General features: G+C 45.8%; 1 protein-coding gene and 1 pseudogene across 1 annotated transcript in view; both read right to left on the bottom strand.

Annotated features, from left to right (window-relative positions):
- SPOCK1 (SPARC (osteonectin), cwcv and kazal like domains proteoglycan 1) overlaps positions 1–24,942 on the bottom strand; it is a 517,390-nt gene that overhangs the window by 155,990 nt on the left and 336,458 nt on the right. Inside the window, exon 4 of the mRNA XM_060636075.3 lies at positions 3,846–3,960. Within this exon, the coding sequence (XP_060492058.2) occupies positions 3,846–3,960 (115 nt within the window). The remainder of the gene's footprint in view (positions 1–3,845; positions 3,961–24,942) is intronic.
- LOC132682367 (elongation factor 2 pseudogene) lies at positions 11,991–13,439 on the bottom strand (annotated as a pseudogene).

Genomic DNA, 24,942 nt, shown 5'->3' with positions numbered 1-24,942 from the left:
AAATGTAAATACTACCCTAATAAAGGAGAATTCCAGCAAAGGGAGACCCCATGTGGCACCCCACCAGAATTCTCGCCCGTCTGCCCAGATGTTCAGTGGTCACAAATGTGCGTACGTCAAACAGCTTCTCCACTCACTCCATCTCAATGGGCAAGGAAAGCTAATGAAATTCTCTCACTGATGCGCTCACTGTCCTCTGTCTCAATCCATGTGACAAGACAGCCTAAGTGTGCAGCCTCGTAATCAGCCTGAGGCTGGCCCAGCCGCCTCTCCATGTGTGTGTAGTGCTGACGATCTGGCAGGTGGGATTTGCCTCTTGAGCTGCTGCAGAGGCCAGACTGGCTGATGGGATTGTCTACAGATGTTTCTCAGAGAGAAAGATTACTTCCCTGATTGATGAATAAATAGAGTCGTCAACACTGTCTCCTTGGTCAGAGGGGACCCCTGAAGTATAATGTGGCAGGACAGATGTTTCATCTGGGAAGGTGTCCAAGACCCCAAGAAGAGGTATGTGCTCGACTGATACGGCGGGCCGAGGTATTCAGTCTGTGGGAGGGAGGTGGGGAGGTTGGACCCACAACGGCAGTGAACACCACTGCAGAGCCTTCCTGGCTCAGACCACCTCCCAAATCCGGATAAGGGAGTGGGTGCGCTGCCTCAATCACAGCCTCCTCTTTGGGCTGTTTTTCCAGTGAACAAAAGGTCCCTATCATCAGGAATGCAGCCATCTTCTTAGCCCTTACCTGCTGTGAATCACAAAGAGGGCGGCAGAAATGACACTGTAATCCTCATGCTAAACCTCACGGCTTCCCCGAGAAGGAAGGAAAAGCAGGCAGAGTCACCAGAGGAAGAAGCCAGGCATCTGGAGGGGGCTACCTTCTTCTTAGAAACATGCAACTGTGGGGTTTCCTGGCTGACCTTCCAAAACGAATGACATAATAACCATCATCGTAATTGTTTTAGCAAGTGGCAGACCAGCCATCATTATGTGACACTAGACTATATGCCTTAGACAAGTGCGCGTCACTGAACTCTCACACAAGGACACGCACAAAAGAGCCCCTGCAAGGATTAGCAACAATTGCTACCCATAAGGTCTCTTTAAGAATCACTAGTGGGCGGCGCCTGGGTGGCTCAGTCAGTCAAAGGATTAAGAGTCCGAGTACTGATTTCTGCTCAGGTCATGATATCAAGGTTTGGTCCGTGAGTTTGAGCCCCGCATTGGGCTCTTGGGCACTGACAGTGCAGGGCCTGCTTGGTATTCTCTCTCTCTCCCCTTCTCTGCCCCTCCTGCATGCATGCGCACTCTCTATCTCACAAAATAAATAAATGAACATTAATAAAAAAACAATCATGAGAGGATGCACCCCAATAAACAGGAAAGAGGAATGGGTAAGTATTTTCATTAAATCCATTTTACAGACGATGAAGCACAAATTCTGAAAGGTAAAGTACATGCCAAGGTCACAGAGCAAGGTAGTAGCCAGCCTGGGAAAGGAACCCTGGTTGGTCTCATTCCCAAATCCATGCGCTTAGTCATTGTAATCCTGTGGCCACCAGAATACGAGGGAGATGAGGATTATGCTTTCCACACAAGCAAACAAGTGGTGGTGTTCCCAACAAAGAAACAAGGCACACCCAGACACACACAACCTACACCTGGATAGGCCTGAATACCAATATGGTTGCAGCCTCCATCTTGCACAGATTTGAGCTTAATGCTGACCATCTCCTGTCCGGCACTTTCAGAGGGGCTCTATTCCAGGAGGAAACAGGCAATGGTCTATCCATGTTGCACATCCATATACACACACATACAACCAGATGCTTAAAATCTAGAGCATTATCTCAAAAAGGGTATTTAGCTATTTGCAGCAAAAGAGGCCCCCTCTTACAACCTTCAGAGAAGGAAGAAATCATGTGCAGCAGGAAACTCTAGGATAGTTTTCTCAGAATATGTCTGCCTGGAAAACTTCTAGTGACAACAACAATTTTTTTTTTTTTTTTTTTTACATCCCACTCCACAGTGAACTTAATTTTCCTTGAGGGTAGGAAAGTATGTAGCTTCAGTGTGTAACACAAGCCTGGCACATTGTAGGTGCTCGGTATCGTTCTGTTAAATGACAGTGAATGAATGGAGAGACAAGGACAGGATGAAGGGAGAGGCCGGCACACGGTAGTAACAGAAAACAGGAGTTTTGGAGCCGGACGGTCCAGGGTTTGAAACATGGCTGCCACTTCCTAGATGTATAAGCCAATTACTAATGCTGCTCTGTCTCACTCCCCTCATTTCTAGAGTGGAGACAAAAATAAATCCCAGCTTGACAAAAGGGCAGGAAGAATTCACGGATGTGGTGCTGAGCACAATGCATGCATGGTGTGTGCTAGGGTTTGGGAGTGAGATCTATCTTTACTTCCAGGGAGAATACTCCAGTCTGGAGCAAAGAGTAAAACACATTATATCTTGCATCTCAGTCTTATGGAGACAAAGGGTTACTGTTTTTAGGTGACCACCAGGCTGGATCTGTAGCTGTAGGGACCAGGTTTGCAGAGGCAGGGATGTTGAGGGCTCTGCTCCAGGGAGTTTCTCTGCTGGACCATGATGGAGCTTCCCAGGCAGTTTAGGAGGAAACCACTTAGGGAATGGAGGGAAATTAAAACACTTTGCAAAAGGAGCAGCCAATGGGACCAGCATTGCTCAGACTTCAAGAACTGCAGGAAGGGAAAGGACCCATCCAGCATGGTCCCATGGTCGAAACGGAGCTAATGAGCAGAAGCCACAGGAGATGCACTTCAGTGGGAATCGAGTCCCAGAAAGGCTGCATCCTTTGCTTGAGGTCATGGCCCAGCACAGGTGGATGGCAGAGCACGTTGCCAAGTCCAAAACAGGTGTGGTGACTCCAGTGCCCATGGACTGAACACCTACCTCTCCATTGCACAGCAGTACAGAAAGAAGGGAGAACAGGCCCTGCAAATGCCTTTCTCCCATCACCACCAACCCAACCCCACTGTTAAAGAACACCGTGTGTGTGTGTGTGTGTGTGTGTGTGTGTGTGTGTGTACACGCACATACGTTCATGCATGGGCACATGCTGGTTCTTGCTCCGAGTATTTTTGTAGGACTGAAGGCCCACCAAGGAGACTGAATTCAAAGGCTCTTTCTGCCCTCTATAAAAGCTTTCTCCCACTGGATGGAGAAAGCTGGGAGAGGTTGAGGGTAAAAAGGCAAAGCTTTAAAGATCTTAAAGAAGAGTGAGGAGACCTCCCTCCGTGCTGGGGAAGAAGGTGATCAAGTACTATACCCTGAGAAAACAGCAAGGCGTGTTCTCAGTAGAAATGGTGGTGTGGTGGTGCTGAGGAGGAAGAACCCCAAACCAGGGCGCCCCGACTGGCGAAGATGCCCACGGCCCATATATCTGGGCATGAAAGCAGACAACCCTCAGACTCCGAGGAACCTCAAAGGATTATAACACTGACAATGTCAGTGACAAGCAAGAGACTAATGATTCAGAACCTGTTTTCTTAGCTCTAAGCTTCTGGGATCTCTGGGGTCATTCCTGAATGAGGAATGGCCCCCACAATGACAAAGAAGGGATTTTCCGTGCATCTGCTCAGATGAGGGCTCAGAGTTAAAGTTGATTTAAAATAAATGCAGGTATTAAAATTTTTTGCAAATCTGTGTTGGAGAATTGAGATGCATACCCCAGGATGACTGGAGGCACCAAATACCCTACAAAATGGCGATAGAAACGCCTGCTTTCCTTCCCCCCCCACTGTCCCCCACTCTGAGATTGGGTACCCCCAGATCTGTCAGTCGGAGCGCGCTTCCCGGCCCCCGGCCTTACCTGGGGAGAAGGTGTTTGCGGCTGACACACAGGGCAGTCTGGTAGTCCTGGGTCACACACACTTTGTGAGGGCTGCACTTCACCTTCAGGCAGGGGTCTTTCGATGGGTCCAGGGCTGAGGCAAAAAGAGCAAGAAGAGGGGTGGGGGTGAGGACTTCTAAGGAAATTTAGTTTCTCTTTCAACTCAAATAAACAAATGGGAAATAAACAGACCATGTGTTTGCACTCTGGGCGGTTTTCTTAGGCTGATGGGGATTGGAATGAATACCCAAACCGAGGGGAATTCTGTGTCTACTGCACATGTTCTGCTTCAGCATCAGGATACTGATTCCTTTGTGCTTTGGGGAGTTTCAGCATCTCCATGTCGGGCAGGAATTACTTTTAAAATCCTTTAGAATCTTACATACTCCAAGGACCAAGAGCTCCTTTTCCCTCTTTGGTTATCTGTCTGCAATTGCTTTTTATGACTTCATCCATGCCTACCTTTACTTATTTCCTACCACGTAGAAAGTCCTTGAGGACAGAGTTTTTTTGGCTCCAGTTCAATCGACATGGACTGTGTGCATCAATAAGCCCATGTTAAATTTTGGAAAGAGCTTCAGGAGGCCCAAAACCATTTTGCGCCATGCAAAGTTCCAACATAATAAGGAAGGGAAAAAGCTTACACATAAATATTTATTGTGCGAGGCAGAATGAGATAAGGGCCATGACGGGCATATAAAATGATAACAGAGCTCCAGAGAAAAACAGAGATCAATTTCTGGGGCAAGGATTAATGAAGCATTAATATGTGAACTGGATCCAGAAGGATGGGCAGAGTTTGGGAAAGCGAAGTTACAAAAGGCAGTCTAGACTGCCATGGGTGGACCATCACAGGGCACTTGATCCAATCAGTAAGTGTGGCTTGTGGGTGGTAATGATGGCGAGGGGCGAGGGGTGGGGGGCGGTGTGTGGAGAAGGGATGTGGAGTCGACCAAGGCACTCCAGAAAGGGTCTCCCAAAACAGTGGTTCCAAAACTGCACAGTTTTCCAGAACAGGCTGAGCGGCGGGCCCCGGGCTAATCAGCGCCCCACACACCGGGGTGCGCAAGCTCATTACGGCAGCAAAGAGGCCGCAGGGAATTCTCCACAAAGCAAAAGCAATTGTGCTGTCTCCCAGCTCCAGGCCTAGGCCTATTAGGCAGTAAATCCTTCATAACTTTCTCCTCAGCCCGTGGAGGCGAGGCCTCCCCGTGTCCTCCCCACGCAAACATTTGCTTAAACAAACTGGCATCCTGAGCAGGGACAGCAAAACTGCCATGAGAAACGCCATTGTGCCCACAGCTGCCGGGTCCCCCGGCCACCACAAGACCCCTGCACTTAGAGAAGTCGCGGTTCCTCTCAGCCCGCCCAGGCCCAGAACCTCCACACCATTTTCCTCAGACAGCAGCTGGGAGTTTCTCAAGGGACCTGAACACACAACATCCGGAGGCGTTTCTGCTGCTTGAACAGTTCAGGGCAGCTCCGTCCGCTGCAGCAGCACCAGCCGCTATAAACACAAGGCAGGGTGCATTTTTAGGCCAGTCAGGCCAGCAACAAGACCCAGGTCCTGGTCCCAGGGGAGTCATCTGACAGAGCCTACGCCCCAAGGGATCGCCCGGCTGCCTGAAGCTTAGCAGAGGGAAACGAGGTGCAGGAAGAATAAAAGAAGCTGATTCGAGCCCCAGCGACAGGGCATTCACTTTGAACTCTTCAGCTGAGGGCTGCATCTGGGAAGCAATGGCAGCAAGGCTTGTGTCCGCTTCCGGAGTCCTTCAAGCCTAGGCCTTCCAGAAACTCACAACAGGAGTTTCTGGTCCCAGGTGGAAGGCTCCCAGTCCTGGGGATGGCCTCAGACCACTGGCTCTTTCCTCGTGCAGTGTCTCCCACTCCCAACCCCAGGGTGGCTGTCCAGCCATCTGTGACTTGCCTTCCCAGGCTCATGCAAAATGCAGCCAACCTGAAGAACGATTACCAGATGACTGCTAATGATGGACCGTGGCAATCCTCCACTGCTCCTTCTCACACGCCCAGCCACCACAGGATGAGGGGAGACATCGGGGATCTCAAGGAACTTGGGGACCAGACCACAGGCAGCCCCAGCCAAGGTGCCAGCCTAGGTGCTTCCCTGATTGGTGCTAAGTGCTACAGAGCCCTTGGGATTTTCATGGGAGTGTATCACAGAGATGGAAACTAACAGGCTGCCCTAGGAGGGTGGGTATCCAAATCTGAAGTATTCCATGACCAGCTTCGTGGCCAAATTTGAGGTTCTTTTTGTTTTTGCAGCCAACTGCACAAACACCAATGTCCGTCGACAGGCAGTACAATCTTGAAGGAAGTAAGTCAGCCGAGCATAGTTTGCAAGAGCAGACTCCAGACCCGGTGTTTTCGAGTGTGAATACGGCTTACTCATACCTCAGCTGCCTCCTCTATATGGTGAGGGTTATACCACCTGCTCTTGGTTTGGTTATCTTGAGGGTTAAAGGAGCTAATATTTGTAAGTCCTTAAAGCCAACTTAATGTATGTTAAGTACCTCATAGGTGTTTGCTAATTTTTTGTGCATCTGGTCCCCAGAATGAGTCATAAGTCTTCATAAAAACAAGAAGAGCTAACACCCACTGTTTCAGACATGCAATGAACTAAGCCCTATAACTGGATTATCATATTTAATCTCAAAACCACCCAAGGAGGTGGCTGCTGTTAATGTGCTCATTTTACAAATGAAGGTCTTAAAGGGGAGTCACCGATGAGAGGTGTGGAGGGTATCTGACACTTGGCCCATCGACTCCAGAATGCAAACTCTTCACATTCATAGGCCAGCAGCAAAACAATCACCTAGGATCTCCTCTGAAGGGTTGACTGTGGGGTCCACCTTACACCAAGTATGGAGCCCACAGGCACCATGTTCTTGGGAGTTCTTGGGGCATAAAGAAAGCCAAGGGGTAAAAGGAAGGGGGCAGTGAGAGAATCTGGTGCTTCCAAGGTCGGGCCATGCAGGACTGCCCCCATGGACCTCACACAGCCCCAGGGCTTCCCGAGAAGGGGACGTGCCCAGCTCCGGGGAACTGTGCCCTCTGCGCTCTCCCTCTGAATGCGGCAACCCTGCAGCTAAGTCAACAGACCAGTGTCCTGGTCAGTCTTCTTTCTGTAGCCTTTCCATGTGTGACACTACCATTAGGCTAACTACTACGGACCGCCCCCCCCTCCAATTCTTGAAGCCAGCATTTCTTTACAAAGAAATCCAACGAAAAAATACTAATAAACGAAAATGAGTCACTTAACTCCATATACATACCTAACAATTTGCATACAGAAATCAAGTCTACTAAAAATTAATTACCAGGGTCTGAATACTTCAGACAGGGATGCGGATTATTTTGAGTAAATGAACTTCATAGAACAACAAAACAGTAATAAATCAAGCTGCCAGCATTCATTTAATCACCAAGGGGCATTTTGTTTCCGAAAAACAGCCACACTGAGATGGAAAGGGGATGAGGATGGTACAAGGAGTGTGTCATTTCCCTTTAAACGCCGTCTCCCAAGCGAGCTTTTCTAAGCAGCCCCAAGGCTCACAGCAATACTCTGGAAAGAAGCTGACACCCGCATTGGACAGGGCTGTGTGGCTCCACTTTCTAAAGGGAACGATAACAGATCAGAATAATAAGCAGCATTTGAGAGGCCCTTTAATAAGGTGCAGAGAAAGAGTGCAGGTGAGGAGGTAGGGAGAGAGCTGAGTGTTCGTGATAACTGGGAGCAGGCCCAGAAGCTTCCTTGTCAAGGGCTAATGATTTCTGGAGCCTGTGCCCTGAGTCTCTCTCTCTCTCCACGCACAGGCTGAGTGACAGGATGCAGCGATCCCCACAGGATGGCAGAGCCCTGCGTGCCCTCCACTGCTTCTCTCAGGGCACCCGCAGGACTTCTCCGGGACAGCATACCTGGCACAGAGCAGGTGCCCACAGGAGGTTAATTCCCTCTCTCTGCCCATTTCCCAAGACCAATCAAGTGTCCAGTGGCACAAGACACATGTCCAAGTAATTCGTTGACTAATTTTTACAAAAACCATTTTCAAAGAAAAAAAGAACAGGGACAAATTAATTTAAAGAGAGATTTGTTAAGCTGAAAAACACTGACTTCCAAAGCAAGTTAATTATAGGCTTCGTGTAATTTTTATTTCATTAATTTTATTTTTTAAGCTCACTGCTTGGTCTCAATTAAGGTAGTGATATTTTAATTATCTTAATTGTTTCTAAACTTGTTTTCCGGTTTGAGTTACTTTTTAATTAGCTACATTGATTTTAAAATCCAGAATCAAGCCTTTTTGCTGTCGGTGGGCATATCCCATAAGCTCAGTGGCAAAGGGTTGTAATTCCTGTGAGAGCAGAACAGGCTACCCCCTCAGAGATGCAGAGATGAAGGAATGTTCCATTTTGTGGGTTGGCCCCAGAGTCCCTGAGAGGCGCCTAGGGGACTGACACACACTTGGGTTTATTCCCTTAACACCTGTAGAGCTTCTGTTCTGTGCAGGCTAGAGGCCGGCATCTCCAGAGTGAACGTGAAGACATTCCTACCCTCCAGGGGCTCACAGCTCAATAAGGATGACAGACGACAGAAGGGCAAGTTCAGTGTGTTAGGGGAGATGTGGGTACCTTGCCCAGCCTTTCAGGGGGTAGGGAGAGCTCCCTGACAGACAGGTATCTATGGAAAATGGGTTTAAGGCAGGTAATAGGGTGAAGAAAACATTCCAGCTCAGAAGCAGCTCCCTTCCCAGATGAATCAAGGCAAGATTGGGGGGAACTAAAGCATTTGTTGGGGCCACTGCAGGTTGGAGCAGGGGTGGTATGTGGGAAAAGTGGACAGAGTGGCAGCAGCACCATGAAGGGCCTTTAGGGGATCATGGTCTCCAAATCCTACAGTGTTGGCAAACATGGCAGAACCTGGTGACCTTTGGCACATCCTCCCATGCTGAAGTTAGTGGAGAAGCTATAGGGAGAGAGAACCCTTTATATACCTTTTTCAGGGTAAGTGGCACTTTGATAAGAACAGACAAGCTGCACACTCTCACCCTCCAAAGAAGAGGGATATCAGGGTGGAGGTCTCTGTGGTTGGCTCTTAGAGCTCCCCTTTCCCCCTTTGCAGAACCTCTGGGGACACTGAGCCATGCAGGATTCTGGGAGGCAAGAAGCCTACCCAGTGAGTCTGACAAGCAAAGACATCATCTACAACAGTCATGTGAACCTGTGGTCCACTCTGGTGACTCCAGGGAACGTCCACAGACAAGAGGCCGCTCAACCTACAAAAAGTTGACAAATTAATGAATGTTTTCTGTCTTCTTGTTGTTTTGAAGACTGCTCCCTGCCTGAATCATGCTCAACTGAGGTTCATCTGAAGAGCAGACACTCCCAGTGATTCATTAGCAGTGACTTAATGGATGAATGACAAAGAAATTACTCCAAACTGCTAAAACCTCGTCAAGCTAAGATCCCAAACATTTATTACAGCTTGTCTGTCCCCATGGTAACCTGGGCATGCATCTTGCTCCCCCCTCTCCCAACCTCTGGAGGGGCTTGTTTACTAGCTGACGACAGAGCCGCATAGAATACAAAACAGAAGATGCTGCCCACAGAATTCTGCTGGAAACAGAGAAGAATGACAGTTTGGAAAAGCTCTGTCACCATTTTCAGCTTTCCAATCAAGGTACTGGATGTGTTCATGGGAGGCTGAACAAAGGGGCCCAATGGCCATGTGTCTGAATAAGACAGGCAGTTGAGTGACACAGACAGCTGAACATGTATGCCCTAGGAAGGGGGGGGGGGGACGGGAGTGGATGGGGACACAGACCCATAAGGACAGAGGAACAGATGATAAAAAGGTGCATCTTACCTAAGGAACCCCTCCTGAGAAGAGACATTTTCTTTTCCCTTCAAACAGAGGACCTAAGAACTCTTTTCTTTCTGTGTTATAACTAAAAGCATCCTCTCTCTTACACTGTGTGTGTGTGTGTGTGTGTGTGTGTGTGATGGAGGCTAAGTTGTATAAACTGGTAATGGGCAATTATTCAGCCATGTCCCTAAATGCTAACAACTGTTAAATACAGGTAGATGGGTATAGAGGAGTTTATTTTATCATTCCCTCAACTTTTGGGTATATATGAAAACTATAATATTAAAAGGAAAGAAAAGAAAAAAGAAACATCCTACAAGCCAGCAAGTTAACATATAAGGCAAAAAATGTACATCTCGATAGTCTACAGTAAGAGGAAATTATCAACAAGTTGAATGTCCATCTACTCCACCCGGCTTGGGCTACCAAAACAAAATACTAGACACTGGGTGACTTGGACAACAGACTATTATTTCTCACAGTTCTGGAGGATGGAAATCTGAGATCATGTTGCCACCATGGCCAATTTCTTTGAGACCTCTCTTGCTGGCTTTGTAGATGGCCACCTTCTCACTATGTGAGAAGGCTTTTTCTCAGTGTATACACACAGCAAGCCAGTAAGCTCTGTGATGTCTCTTTTTATTCTGCATACCTTTTTTAAAAAACGATTTTATTTACTTTTTTACTTAAATCCACATTAGTTAACATATAGTGTAATAATGATTTCAGGAAAAGAATTTAGTGATTCATCACTTACATACAACATGCAGTGTTCATCTCAAGTGCCTTCCTTAATGCCCATCACCCATTTGGTCCATCCATCCACCCAACAACCCTCCAGGGGCCCTCACTTTTGTTCTCAGTATTCAAGAGTCTCTTATGGTTTGTCTTCCTGTTTTTTATCTTATTTTTGCTTCCCTTCCCGTATGTTCATCTGTTTTATTTCTTAAATTCCAAATATGAGTAAAATCATATATTTGTCTTTCTCTGACTGACTTATTTCACTTAGCATAATACACTCTAGTTCCATCCGTGTTGTTGCAAACGGCAAGATTTTTTTTCAAGTTTAAAACATGTATTTAAAATTTTTTTTAATGTTCATTTATTTTTGACAGAGAGAGACAGAGACCATGTGCGGGGAGGGGCAGAGAGAGAGGGAGACACAGAATCTCCCACAGGCTCCAGGCTCTGAGCTGTCAGCACAGAGCCTGACGCAGGGCTGGAACTCACAGACTGCAAGATCATGACCTGAGCCGAAGTCGGACGCTCAACCTACTCAGCCACCCAGGCACCTCTAAAGCATGTATTTAAAATACAATTCATAAAATGCTTAATCTGCCGACTCTGGAGCCCTCCTTTCGGGGTGGGGTGGGGTAGGCAGCTGCCCGATAAACCAGCAGAGCAAGACTGCAGGGGTGTGGCCCTCCCTCCCATGCCCTTCTGCTCAGACACCCAAGAGGCCCATGGGCACCCCTGGGATCACACAGCCAGAAAACAGGTCCCCAGATGTTTCCAGAGTCTCTGCTTACCAGGGAGGCTGGGGCAGCCCTGCCGGCTCATCCCTGAGCAAAGCATCCCCACATGGGGCAGAGCAGGGTATGGCTGGGCTAGACAGGGCAGGGCGGGGCACTAGGCTCTGGAAGAGGCTGATGGTAGCAGATAGGGTGTTGCCTCCTACCTGCAGGTGGGGAGCACCCTGATTTTTTTTTCACCACCATATCACACTTATTATTCCAATGGCACTAATACAGCTGGGGGTGTTCACGGTGATGCTGCACAAAGTTTCCTGCCTTTTAGCTTCTTCCCAAAGAGAAAGGTCTACCTGCTTGTTCCTTCCCCCTTTCTGGGGGAAAATCCACCACAGACTATTTACCCAAATAAACCTCTTAATGCCTTTTTGTTGTTGTTGTTGACATTTGAGTTTCTGAAATGGAAAAAAAAAAAAAAAACTGTTGAGTGTCCCATCCTGCCTCCCCCACCCCCACCGGCTAAATAAGTCCCTGTTGCCAGGGCATTTCTGTTGCCTCTGATATCTTGAAATAAATATCGAAAGAAATGGCAGCAAGTGTTCACATTGAGTGATGGCACAGAGTGGGCCCCAGAACCCATCAGGTGGAGCGTCACTGGGGACAGTCTCGAGGTGTCATGGAGAATGCGAGGGCTTGCTGTGGTCGATTGTCAGCCGAGTGCAAGGGCTGTGCTGAGTCCCACCCAGGGTAGTGGACTGCAGGGAGGGCAGCCTACTATTTGTCCAGGGAGTTGTCCAGGGCTGGGATTCCTTCCTTCAGGCCCTTGTGTGTTTCGGCCATCACCTGGCTGGGGTGGCTGGTGTGGTTGAAGAGATCCCCAGGCAGGGTCTGCCAGTGGTCAAAGACGCACTGGGAGAAGGCCTGGCCACCAGGGTTGGACCTCAGGTCAGCAGTGAACCTGAAGGACTCGTTCACAGGCAGGTAGGCCTCCACGACAAACATGGGGGGGGGCGCCGGCTGGGACTCCTCAAAGACGTGACCATGCTTCCTGTTCAGGACACTATAGATGCCACTAGCCACTTGTTCTGGACACTGAATATCCACAAGGTAGATAGGCTCCATGAGACAGGACTGGGTGGTCAGCACACTGGCACAGAGACAGCGCCAGCCAGTGGGGATGATCTGGCATCCGCATGCAAGGTCACATCAGGGACATCGAAGCACACACCCCACGTTTTCCTTGCACAGGGCTTCCTCTTTGGTGGCCCACTGGAAGCCAGCTACCATACTGTCCTTGATCTCGTTGAGGCACTGCACACCCTTGGTGATATCGGTGAGGACACTGGGGCTGGCGTCAGGCCCAAAGCATCAGATCTTGTGGGCTTCTGCCACATCCCACTCATACTTCTCGGCCAGATAGCGGACCTGCTGCTTGAGTTCTTGGCGGATGGACACTTCGCCCTTGTCGATGTCCTTGGCCAGGCCATCGGGGAAGGGCCACACCTTCATGCACAGTTGGTTGTGCCTATTTTGGGACTTGGACATGCAGAGCACACTCGACTCCTCACTGACTGTATTCCGGTAAGACACCACGGGGTTGGATTTCTTGATGGGAATGCACGCGTGGTCCTCCTCCAGGTCCTTCAGACAGATCTCCAGGTACAGGTCGCCAGCCCCTGCGATGATGTGCTCCCTTGACTCCTCAATGATGCCCTGCACTGTGGGGTCCAACTTGGCCAGGCATTCAGGCCCTCCACTAGCTTGGGAAGGTAGGCTGGATTCTTGGCCTCCACGGCAATCCGGACAACGGGGCTAACACTGAACTTCATCACCCGCATGTTGTGGGCATGCTCAAAGGTGGTGATCGTGCCATTCTTCACCAGGAACTGGTCCATGCCCACCAGGCCCACAATGTTCCCACAAAGCACATCTTCAATGGGCTCCACATAATGGCCCATCTTTAGGATTGTTCTCTGGATGGGCTTCAGGTACAGGTCCTCCTTCTTCCCAGGTGTGTAGTTGGGCCCCATGATCCTGACCTTGAGACCAGTGGACACCAGCCCCGAGAATACGCGGCCGAAGGCGTAGAACCAACCTTTGTCAGAGGTTGGCACCATCTTGGAAATGTACATCATAAGTGGGCCTTTGGGGTCACAGCTTTTAATGCCCATGGCTGAATCGTCACCCGGAGACCATATATACATATTTTTATACACACACACACACACACACACACACACACACCCCCCATGAGATGTCTCTTCTTATATACTATCTTACAGGAATAGGGCCCTACCCTGAGGACTTCATTTAACCTTGGTTACCTCTTTAGATGCCCAATCTCCAATACAGGACACTGAGAGTTAAGAGTTCAACATATAAAACATTCAGTCCATAACACCATCTATAAGGAAACTGTTACCTTAATTACAAGACATCCATTCATGAAATCTTGTCCAGCTGTTATAAAAGAGGAAGTAGATCAGTGTGTACTAACACAGGTAGATATTTATAACAAATTAAGTAAGGAAGCAAGTTAAAATATTTGCAATGGCAAAGTAACTTCCAAACACCAGACAACTAATAAACGGCAAAACTAGTACTCAAACTAGGTCTGCTTCTCAAGGAAGGACCTTTCCCTTTGCTATCCTGCTGATCTTGAGAAGTCCTTCTGCCCACAAAGTCCTAGCCTCCACCCACTTACACACCAGAACCTTCCATTTCTCTACTATCCTCTCCCTCCTGGGACTATCCCTGCAAAGACCTGTGAATGAATTCAGACACCCTATGCCGTCAGGCCAACACCACACCTGATGTCTGTATACACTGGTCTAGAAACCTCACCTTCAAAAAGTAACCTTCTCTTGCTTCTTAGAGAATCTTGCCTGCAGCGGGGGAAACAATGAAGTCATGACTATTGTCCAGAGCAAGAGCAAGTGTCCAGCCCTAAGAGAATTTGGAATTTGCTTCTGAGTTATAAGAGAACACCCTGGGCCTGGCTGGAACTACACAGGCAGTGACTGGAAAGAGCTTTGCCTTTCAGCTCATGGGCAAAACAAGACATTATGAGCAACAACTGCTAAGTCCTACTTGTCTAATTTACAAGTCCTGATCATTAAAAAAGAATGTATTAAGGGAAGTCTACAGCAGCAGTGGAAATATGCCCCATAAAATCACAAGCCACAAAAGTATATTAACCAGGCCAGGCAATCCCACTTTCTCAAAGCTATCATCCCATACCTGCCTCAGTTTCCCAGTTGTTCTGGGATGGTAAACAAAGGACACTCACTCCACATTTCTGCCAAGAAACTGATTTCCTTGTAAAAGTGGGATAGGGAGACAGGAGGATAAAAGGGAGGGGGGGTAGTATTAACTACGTGGAAAGAAAAGGAAAGAGGGAGCATTTTATTACATAATGCATCATCCAGTTGAGGGGCTGACAGTGGCGACAATGACACTTACCAACTATATATAGAATAATGTACTACTATTCTAATTAACCAATGAGGAAACTGACACAGAGATGGTAAGTAACTAACTTGTCTGTGGTCACATAGTTGGTAAATCTGGACTTCAATCTAGAGTACTCTCACACCAAATCTGATGCTCAGAGCCACCAGGCCACTCATGAGCAGCTTATGATGAGGAAAAAGGTAACAAATACAGTGCCAAGAAGCAGCATGTTGAACATCCCTGTCCACCGCCCCCAAGAATCATGTCGCCCAAAGGATCCACAAGAAGAAATTAATACTGTGAAGAAAATATTGTACTATTCAGAAGTCAAAGCCAGATTGCTGGACATTTGAGTAAGTGTATATTACTTTTATAATGAATATGAAGGTCAAAGTTTCTTTTCAAGGTGATGCTCATGCCCAGTCAACTTAACTTTCTCTCTGACTTAAAAAACAACATGGACCCAGTGAGGCTTGTGGTTCCTTCTCTCAGGGATTCTGTGAAGCCTATCTATGGTCCACATCACTGACCAGGAGGTGCATGAGGTCTGGTGGCAACATGGGATCAGATGGAGCAGCACAAACAGTAGGACCTGACAATGGCCTTTGTTCTCAATAGGGGTACAAGAGACCATCCAAAGAGAAGTCTTAACCTTCCCATCCATCAAAATGGCCAGAATTCATTAAAGTGTTATAACAGTAAAGGTACTCGAGTTCTACTTCATGGTAATTGGGAGGAATTATTCCTAAGACACTTATGAACAAAGGCAACAGAATTACTGAAGATACATAAGACCAGTTCTATAACCTAGGAAAATAAGAGGACACAAAAAGCACAATAAAAATCAAACACCTCCATGAAAAAGGCAGAGTTAAAAGAGGGGTATAGCTCAGCAAGTCTATGTTTTATACCTGTACTTCACTTTAATACAATTAAAATTCCTGTAAAACATGTAGCTTTTCATAAAGAATGAACTCCTTTGTGCTGATGAGCACGACTCTGTCACTATTCAGCAGTCCTAGTAGTTGACCATGTAAAAATGGGGAAATAAAGAAACTCCATGAATTTCCAATAAATAATTAAACCAGTGTGTCTAGAAGAAGAGAACCCACAGGTTTGGATCAGAGAGGTGAAGGTGTACAAAAAGCACAATTGTGCCACTTCCTGCCTTTGTGGTCCAGATGGGTCACTCACTCTTCAGGATTCAAATGCAGACAAAGAGATCTACTTCACTCGGATATTGTGAGTAACTGAAGACACAACGCATGAAAGTTGCCCAGCACAGAGCCTGGCACATAGGGTGTGTTCAGTAATCATCTTCACCACTCTTTTAGCTTGCTCTTCAAATACAGAAAGTGGATATATGCAAAAGGCAAGGAACCCTAGACATTTTAGAGATTCAAGATACCAGAACAGTTAAAACATGGGCAGAAGACATGAATAGACATTTCTCCAAAAAAGACATCCAAATGGCCAACAGACATATGAAAAGATACTCAAAATAACTCATCATCAGGCAAATGCAAATCAAAACCACAATGAGGTATCATCTTACAGCCATGAGAATGGCTAAAATCAAAAACACAAGAAACAGTAAGTGTTGGTGAGGATGTGAGAAAAAAGAACCCTCTTGCACTATTGCTGGGAAGGCAAACTGGTACAGTCATTGTGGAAAACAGTATGAAGTTTCCTTAAAAAATTAAAAATAGAACTACTCTATGACCCAGTGAACATACTACTAGGTATTTACCCCCAAAATACAAAAACACTAATTCAAAGGGATACCTGCTTTCCTAGTTTATAGTAGCATTACTTATGAAATCCAAACTATGGAAGCAGCCCAAGTATCCTATTAAAATTCTATTAAAATTAAATTCTATTAATTTTATAGGTGAATGGATAAAGATGTATATATACACACACAGGAATATTATTCATCCATAAAAAAGAATGAAATCTTGCCATTTGCAACAATGTGGATAAAGCTAGAGAGTATAATGCTAAGTGAAATAAGTCAGTCAAAGAAAGACAAATACCATATGATCTCACTCACATGTGGAATTTAAGAAACAAATGAGCAAAATAAAAAAGAGAGGCAAACCAAGAAATATTCTCTTAGCTCTAGAGAACAAACTGATAGTTAACAGAAGGGAGGGGGAAAGGGCAAGGTAAAATGAGTGATGCGAATTAAAGAGTATACTTACCATGATGCAAAGTAAATCAAATCAAATCAAATTAAAAAAAAGATCTCGGAGCTACAGTGCTATTCATCCCTTTCCATTTCAAATGTTAGACTCATTTGTACAAGAAGCAACTTTAACATTTCTCTTTGAACATAAAGCTCAGGGTCTACTTTATCCAGAAAGCTTTCACTGATTAACCAGATCTACACCACTGCTGAAACCACCATACGACAACTAAGGAGTTCACATATCTCTAGTAGAGCTGTGTTCTGCCTTGTCTCATCTTGGAGATTATAAAGTCTGGGAATGAAGAATAAAAACCTTTTTTTCCCCTCTAAATTATGTGCACTAAGAACAAACAACAAAGCCTTGTCAACAAACTTACACAGTCATAGTTATAGTCTTTATTTTGTTTTGTTTGTTTTGAGAGAAGGTACTATGGGCTTTGAAAAGTCTCTATTACAGAGTCATAGACTATGAGTCTTAATATCCTAAGGCCTACATTCAGGCACCATTGATAAAATGCTAGGGGAGAAAAATAATGATTAAGGAGTATGTGACAAACACTGTTGATCCAAGCAGACAATGGCTTGTGTCAGGGAGGTTGTCAACATGAGGTGTGCTAGGTATAAATGGGCAGGCAGGGTTCAGCAAGGCAGGCTTCATGTACAAGGTTAGTGCCTTCTGATCCTTAGCCAGAGGCTGTCCATTTGACTGCTTCCACCCTGTCTTATAAAGCTTGGCAGGGAAAGATGTTAACTGAAAACAGAAAAATAAAGTCTGCAGGGAAACCCTGCCCCAAATTGGAGACAATTTGTTCAAATGACCTCTACGAGCCTCAGATGAAGTGGTTACTTCCGTAATGTGGCATCCTCAGAAGCAGAACTTAAGTCCAGAGCTCTGGTGATGTACCATGGTGCTCATTCACTGCCACCTCCCTTGACAAGTCCAGAAATCAGTGGAAGAAGGCAAAATAGTCCCACACCACATGTATCTACCAAATCTCTTTTCCTGTTTTACAAATCTAACCTAGGTTTTCCATCTCAGACTATAATGGGCCAAGGAGAATGCAAATCTACAGTTAATCTCCCTGCGGCACCTATTTTATGAGGCGGTAAGTAATTTAAAACTGCTAAAATATTAAGGCCATCACTGGTCTACTACAGAACAGAATACAAAATTCATATACATTTGTATAAAGACACTCCAAAGATGTATGTGCTGGCAGTAGGTTCTGTCCCCTGAACCTCAAGAAAGATGTATGTTGTAGCTTGCCCTTAGAGGCTCTTTGATAGAAAAGTTTCAGAAGTGTTGAAAGTGTTTACCAAGTTTAAAGGGTCTTAAGAATGAAGTGGAGAGCTCTCCAGGGTACTGATATCCAAGATGGAAAATCAATAGCAGTAAAAGTCCATATAAAGAACTTGCATAAGCAAATCACTCATTCTTGCAGGACCCGTTGAAGCTAGTTATTCAAAACTGCATCCCACACCCCCTGGAACAGACTTCCCATGCCATCTGTTCCCAGGGAGCTCAGTCCCACTGGTGAGAGGCCCCAGGGCTTTTCAGAGAAGTGACCCCGCATAATCCAAAGCTTTTTTGAGACCTTTAATGTGCTAACCAGTGGGTGAGGTTTACAAATGAGTTACAAAGTATTTGTGGCTCCCTAGGTATGACTATCAAAATTAAAGCTTTTATTACTTTCATTCCTCCCACTGTTAATTTTTTAGAAACACTTGGCTCCAGATTTATAAATGGGTAAGTGGAGACTATGTGTTTCCAAGTCCTTTCTTTCTGCAATTAGGGCAGACTCATTTCTGAGTCCTTGGGATGGTTCCCAAGGCTATTAAATTCTATTCCTTAACTGATAACATTGAAGCAGTCATGACAAAGTTAGTGCTGATGGGATCAGGGATTTCTTTGGGCACCATCTAAGCTATTAGAAAGCACTTCAAACTGAGAGAAGAGCGGTTGCATCTCCCACTGAAGGATTCAGTAAATCTGTATCATTTAAGTCTTGTTTACTCTTGTTGCTTTGTTTTTTTGGGGGGTCCCACCTTATTCAATCATTGCTAAAATACTTTTCCATGTGCATCCATCAGGTAATCAATTGACAGTCCCAACCTTGCCCACAACGGCTCTCTTTCCTGCGTGTCTCTTCACCAATGTGCCCCTCAATGGCTGATCACCTCCCTTCCATTACTCTAAAATAAAGCCTGTAGTGCTAATGTAAAATATAAATCAGGTCTTAACTGCACATGGAAGACAAATGCAACAATAAATAATGAGAAAGCACCCATGAGGTTTGCTAAGACAAACATGGAATAAACACAAGGAGTAAAATCTCTCGTTTTCATTCTTTAGCAATAAATACTGAGTACCCAGCAGGTAAAACAGAGCAGGGAGATAATCATCTTTGGATACTGTAATGGCTGCAATGCTTCTTTCACTAAGAAGTGAAAATGATGTTCTCATTTTTGTTAAATTTGTGGATTCTAAACTTTATATTTTTTTAAAAAAGAATTTTATGTATTTATTTTATTTATTTATTTTAATGTTTACTTATTTTGAGGAGGGAGGGGCAGAGAGGATCCCAAGCCATGGAGCTCCATCTCATGAACCATGAGATGATGACCTGAGCTCAAATCAAGAGTCAGATGCTTAGCTGACTGAGCCACCCAGGCGCCCCTAAAAAAGATTTTAGCTCTCAGTCAACTCAATTAAAAAATAGGCAGAGGACCTGCATGGACATTTTTCTGAAGACAACATACAGATGGCCAAGAGGCACATGAAAAGAGGCTCAGAGAAATGCAAATCAAAACCACAATGAGTTATGAGCTTATACCTGTCATAATAGATAGTATCAAAACAAATGAAAAATAAGTGTTGGCAAGGCTGTGGAGAAAAGGAAACCCTCATGTACTGTCAGTGGGAATGTAAACTGGTGCAGCCACTATGAAAAACAGTATGGAGGTTCCTCAAAAAATTCAAAATGGAATTACTACATGATCCACCATTTCTACTTCTGGGTAATTATCCAAAGAAAATAAAAACAATAATTTTAAAAGATATATGTAACCCTATGTTAACTGCAGTATTTCTAATAGCCAAAATTTGGAAACAACTTGAATAGTGACATACGGATTAAAGGATAAAGAAGAGACAGTGTGTGTACACACACGTGCGCGCGCGCGCACGCACACACACACACACACACACACACACACACACACACACACAGTGGAATATTACTCAGTCATAAAAAGGAATTAAATCTTGCCATTTGCATCAACATGGATAGACCCAGACAGTATTACACTATGTGAAATAATTCAGAGAATGACAAACACTGTATGATTTTACTTATAGGTGAAATATGGCCTCAAACCTCCCTTCTAGAATTTGGCTCATATTCTCAGACTGTATTCTCCTTATCCTCCAAGGTTTACCATGCCTTCAGCTACACTGGACAATTCACAAATTTTCCAACTCTTTGCTTGCTTTCAAGCCTCTAGAGTCTAGACTGCAGTGTCCAATACAGAGAACCATTCAATTCTTAGAGGTGTCTCATGACACCAATATTATCTCCACTTGACAAATAAAGGGGAAAAATTAAACTAGCCAAAGATCATGCAACTAGTACATGACAAACATGAGTTATGACTCTAAGTATGTTGTAATCAAGTAGAAGTTTCAGGAGACCACAGAGAGTGGCTATCCTCACTACTGCATGCCCCATCACCTAAGCAGCATCTGGAATATCCTAGGGCTCAGTAACAGAGTAACTATCTTGCTCTGTGAGGCAAGGAACAAAGTCCAGCTCACCATTTCTTTTTTTTTTTATGTTTATTTATTTGTTTGGTGGGGGAGAGAGAGAGAGGGAGGGAGGGAGGGAGAGGAAGAGGAAGAGGGAGAGAGATAGAGAATGGAGGATGGAAAGAGAGAGTGAGAATCCCAAGCACACAGAGCCCAATGCGGGGCTCGATCCTTTGAACTGTGAGACCATGACCTGAGCAGAAATCAAGAGTTGGACGTTTCAACACTTGAGTCACCCAGCCACCCTAGGCTCATCATTTCTGAACCCCAAGTTCTCTGGCATGTGTCTGCTATAAGGGACATGCTTAGTTAATGCTGAATAAACCGTCTTTGAAAAGAGTATCTGGATGAATCTTGTAAGCTGGAATTTCTAGGTCACAAAGACTCATAGCTCAAAGAGTCCCTGGAGCATCTGCCTTCAGACCAACATGTTCATATTTAACATAGGGAAGACTTTAACCCATCAGTTCAGCAAACTTTCATGAAACTACATTTACATGCCAAGTACTATTATAAGCTCTGGGCATTCAGAGATGGGTAAGACCCAAGTCCTTGCCCTTAAGGAACTGACATTCTAGTACAAGGATGGGATGGGATGGGATGGGACGGGACGGGACGGGACGGGACGGGACGGGACGGGACGGGACGGGAAGGGAAGGGAAGGGAAGGGAAGGGAAGGGAAGGGAAGGACAAGGGCAATGGATAGGGGAAGATGAAGGGAAGGACAAGGGCAATGGATAGGGGAAGATGAAGGGAAGGGAAGGACAAGGGCAATGGATAGGGGAAGATGAAGGGAAGGAAAGGCAAGAGGAAATGAAAGAAGGGATGTGAGGAACAAACAACAGGTAGTAATAAGAGCTAAGCAAATATTTTAAAAGAGTGAGCAGTAGCAAGCTCCTGAAGGCCACATTGGATTAGGTAGTCAGAGAAGACCTCTCAGAGGAGGTGACATTAAGCCATGGTCTGACAAGAAGGAGCCAGACTTTAGAAGATCAGGTGAGGAATAATGCAGAAAAGGGACAGCAAAGGCTCCAAGGCAGGAGAAGATCCTGGAATGTTAGATAAAGACACAGGTCCCGAGAGATCACATGACTTTTCTAAGAACACACCAGTCGGACAGAATCAGGACTTAACTTTAGAAAGCCAAGCCTCAGCCATGCATCCTCAGAGCAGTGAGCACAGAGATGTCTGAGACAGGTTGAGGTTTAAATGAGTTGCACCAGCAATCACCTGTTGGCCTCGCTCTGGACCTGGACTCACCCTTGTGACCACGGCCTTGCCAGAACAGGCCCAGCACTCTGCTTCAACACAGGGGTCTTGACAAGTCATTGCTCCAGCTGCCAAAACTAAAGATGAATAGGCCAGAGAGAACCGACATCTCAGACTTACTGGATACCACCTTTTGCTCACATAGGCAAATCCCCAGTATGCGTATATGAGTTATATGGTAAGGTTAAATGAACATGAATTTTGCACCACAGCCAGTTCCAGTTGCTCATCGGAGCTTAGCTCCTTGGGTGCTGTGTGACCTCAGGCAAGTTATGCAGCCTCTCTGAGCCATAAAGGAGAGTAGTGGCATCCCTCTTACACGATGGTTGGCAAGTGTGAATGAGGCAATATGTCAAATGCTGAACACTGACACTGGCAAGTCCTCAATCAATGTTAGTTTCAACTCTTTCCCCCATGATTTTCCTTAAACATTCCTTTCAGATCCACCAGTCCAAACTGAACTTTTTTTTCTTCTCCAGATTTCTGTCCCAGGTCATCTTTATACCAAAATACAGCCTGGAAACCATCTTGCTTCCCATGTCTATTTCCCAGGAGACTCCAGGAAGCCACATCTATTGCCAGGTCGGCCCTGCCCTCCACTGTAGCCCCTCCAGGGAGTCTGCTATACGCAGCCTCTGTGACCGCCCCCCAGTATGCTCCACTCCACCCCCACCCCACTGAGGGAGACTGAGCTGAAACCTGATACCTGGTATCTTATAAATGTACACAACAGGGTGCAAGGAGAAGAAAAAAAAATGGAATACAGTAGGTTCCTTTTTCTGCCAATACCCCATCCCTATGCAAATGTGTAACAGAGACTGTTGACCCCACATCACCCCACTGGCTGGGATTAGAGCAGCCATCAAGCCTTTTGTGATTCTGAAACAGCTAATGAGGGGCCGTTTCTGTGTAATCCAAACAGTATCCATTTCATGCCCAATCGTTTTTTAAACGGGCAACAAATCTCCCTGATGTGTTCCTTTCTCTGACCAACAGAAACCCTGTCTGGTCTCTTTGTTGGCCTGTCCAATCAACAAGGGCAAGTGGCCCTAGATGCCGATTCAAAGCCACAGGCACAAAGGCAGACCCGTGGGGCGTCTCCCTCCCTCAAGAAAACTCCGCCTCATTGGAAGCCATGACCAGACCCAGGATGGTGAACAAAGACTGATGAAGCGGCCAATTTTTAACCCATTTCTAAGTTGCCAGTTGACAACATTTCCGACGAAGTTCACTCCTGTTTCAGGCAATGGCCTGAACAGACAGAATATGACAAAGCTTCAGAGGTGCCGTAGGAATCCAAACAGGGAGAAAGAAGGGGACCTGAGGGGTATATTCACAGGGCAGGACAAGTGCTCTGCATCCTGAGACATGGGGAGGGGCTGTAGCACAACTATCGGCAGGTGTTGCTGCAAAACTGAAGTGACGAGCTGGCCATGGTCTGCCTTGCTCAGAGGGCACCTGTTACCGCACGCTTCCAGGGTCATAACTACCTCTTGGCCCATCCCTTCCTCACCAAGAGCTGACAGAGTTCTCTCCTAGGGGACAATTCCTTATGGGAACACATCTCCTTAGCAACCAACCTCCTCCCCTTTGGATTTCAAAATGGAAATCAATAGGTCATGGAGATGAAAATAAATAAGTCGCAGAGATGAAAGTACAGCATAGGGAATACAGTCAATAATACTGCAATGACAGTGTATGGTGACAGATAGTGACTACACTTGTCATGGTGAGCATTGAGTAATGTATAGAATTGTCAAATCACTGTACTATGCCCCCAAAACTAATATAACACTGTATGCCAATTATACTTCAGTAATAACAGTAATAAAAGAAATCAGAAATCAGTAGAAGGGGCTCCTGGGTGGCTCAGCCAGTTGACTGTCCAATTCCTGATGTCAGCTCAGGTCTGGATCTCAGGGTCATGAGTTCAAATCCTGACTTGCGCTCCACGGAGGGTGTGGAGCCTACTTAAAAAAAAAAGAAAAGAAATTAAACTACCATAGACTAAACTCTCTTCCTTTGAACATCCAGTAATTCCCCTATTTATTGATCAAAGACCCTCACTGAGTCCTACTCTGTGGCACGCATCATTTCGGGTGCTAAATAAGATAGGCCAGTCCCCATGCTTGTGTCAGTGACAGGCTCGTGAGAGCCATCAGGTATCTGCCACTCTGATCTCGTGGAATCCATAAGCAACCCCATGAGGAAGGTGTTTCCATCACGCTTATTTTATCGTCAAGATCACCCGAACACCCCACAAGTGTGCTTTTGCCAGCCCACACAGGGCTGTTACAGTTTTGAGTAAGGCACTAGCAGTAACAAGTGAGAGCACATCATATAAAAATCCAGTATACATTTGTGGATTATTTTTAATTGGAAGATGTGGCCACACTTGGGCTTTCATTCCCGCATGGCTGCCTCCTTTACCCCAGCATCGCCTGTGTCCCCTTTATGCTCTATTTTGCTTTCCTCTTTCTCTTTTTCCTTCTCTCCTACATTCAGGGCCTGCCTGACCCTGAAGGCACTGGTGTTCATTCCACCCACAGCTCATAAGAATTTATCTTTTCTTCACAAAATAAAGAACTACACCGTTCACATTCGATACTTCATTCACTTAGCCAAGACTCCCCAAACAAGTGGGGTAGAATGTTCCAGAAGGGTTCATTTACTTGGGTTTAAAAGCAGTTACCAGTCCACAGTATTTCAGTGTTTGGCAAACAACTTTTTTTTTTTTTAAGCTTTAACAGGCTGTCTAATTATTCTTCCTTTGAATTTTCACATCTGCATAATTAATTTAGCAATCCTCTGCCCTGGAGAATTTTCCCCTCTTAACAGGCTTTACTCTGCTTTTTTTTTCTTAAGAGTCTTGACTGTGCTGAACATCAATCTTACTGTGGCCAGAGCCACAGAGGTGACTGTGGGATAGGAGCAGGTGGAACAGTAGCAAAGGGACCTCCTCCCCACTAATGTTTTCACCAGCCTAGGCTTTCACCCTCCTGAGTCAT

The sequence above is a fragment of the Panthera onca genome, chromosome A1 (genome assembly GCF_046562875.1).
Source record: "Panthera onca isolate mPanOnc1 chromosome A1, mPanOnc1 haplotype 2, whole genome shotgun sequence".
Classification (NCBI taxonomy): Eukaryota; Metazoa; Chordata; class Mammalia; order Carnivora; family Felidae; genus Panthera; species Panthera onca.
Note: the sequence above shows the minus strand (reverse complement) of the source record. Positions and strands in the feature narration are given on the sequence as shown.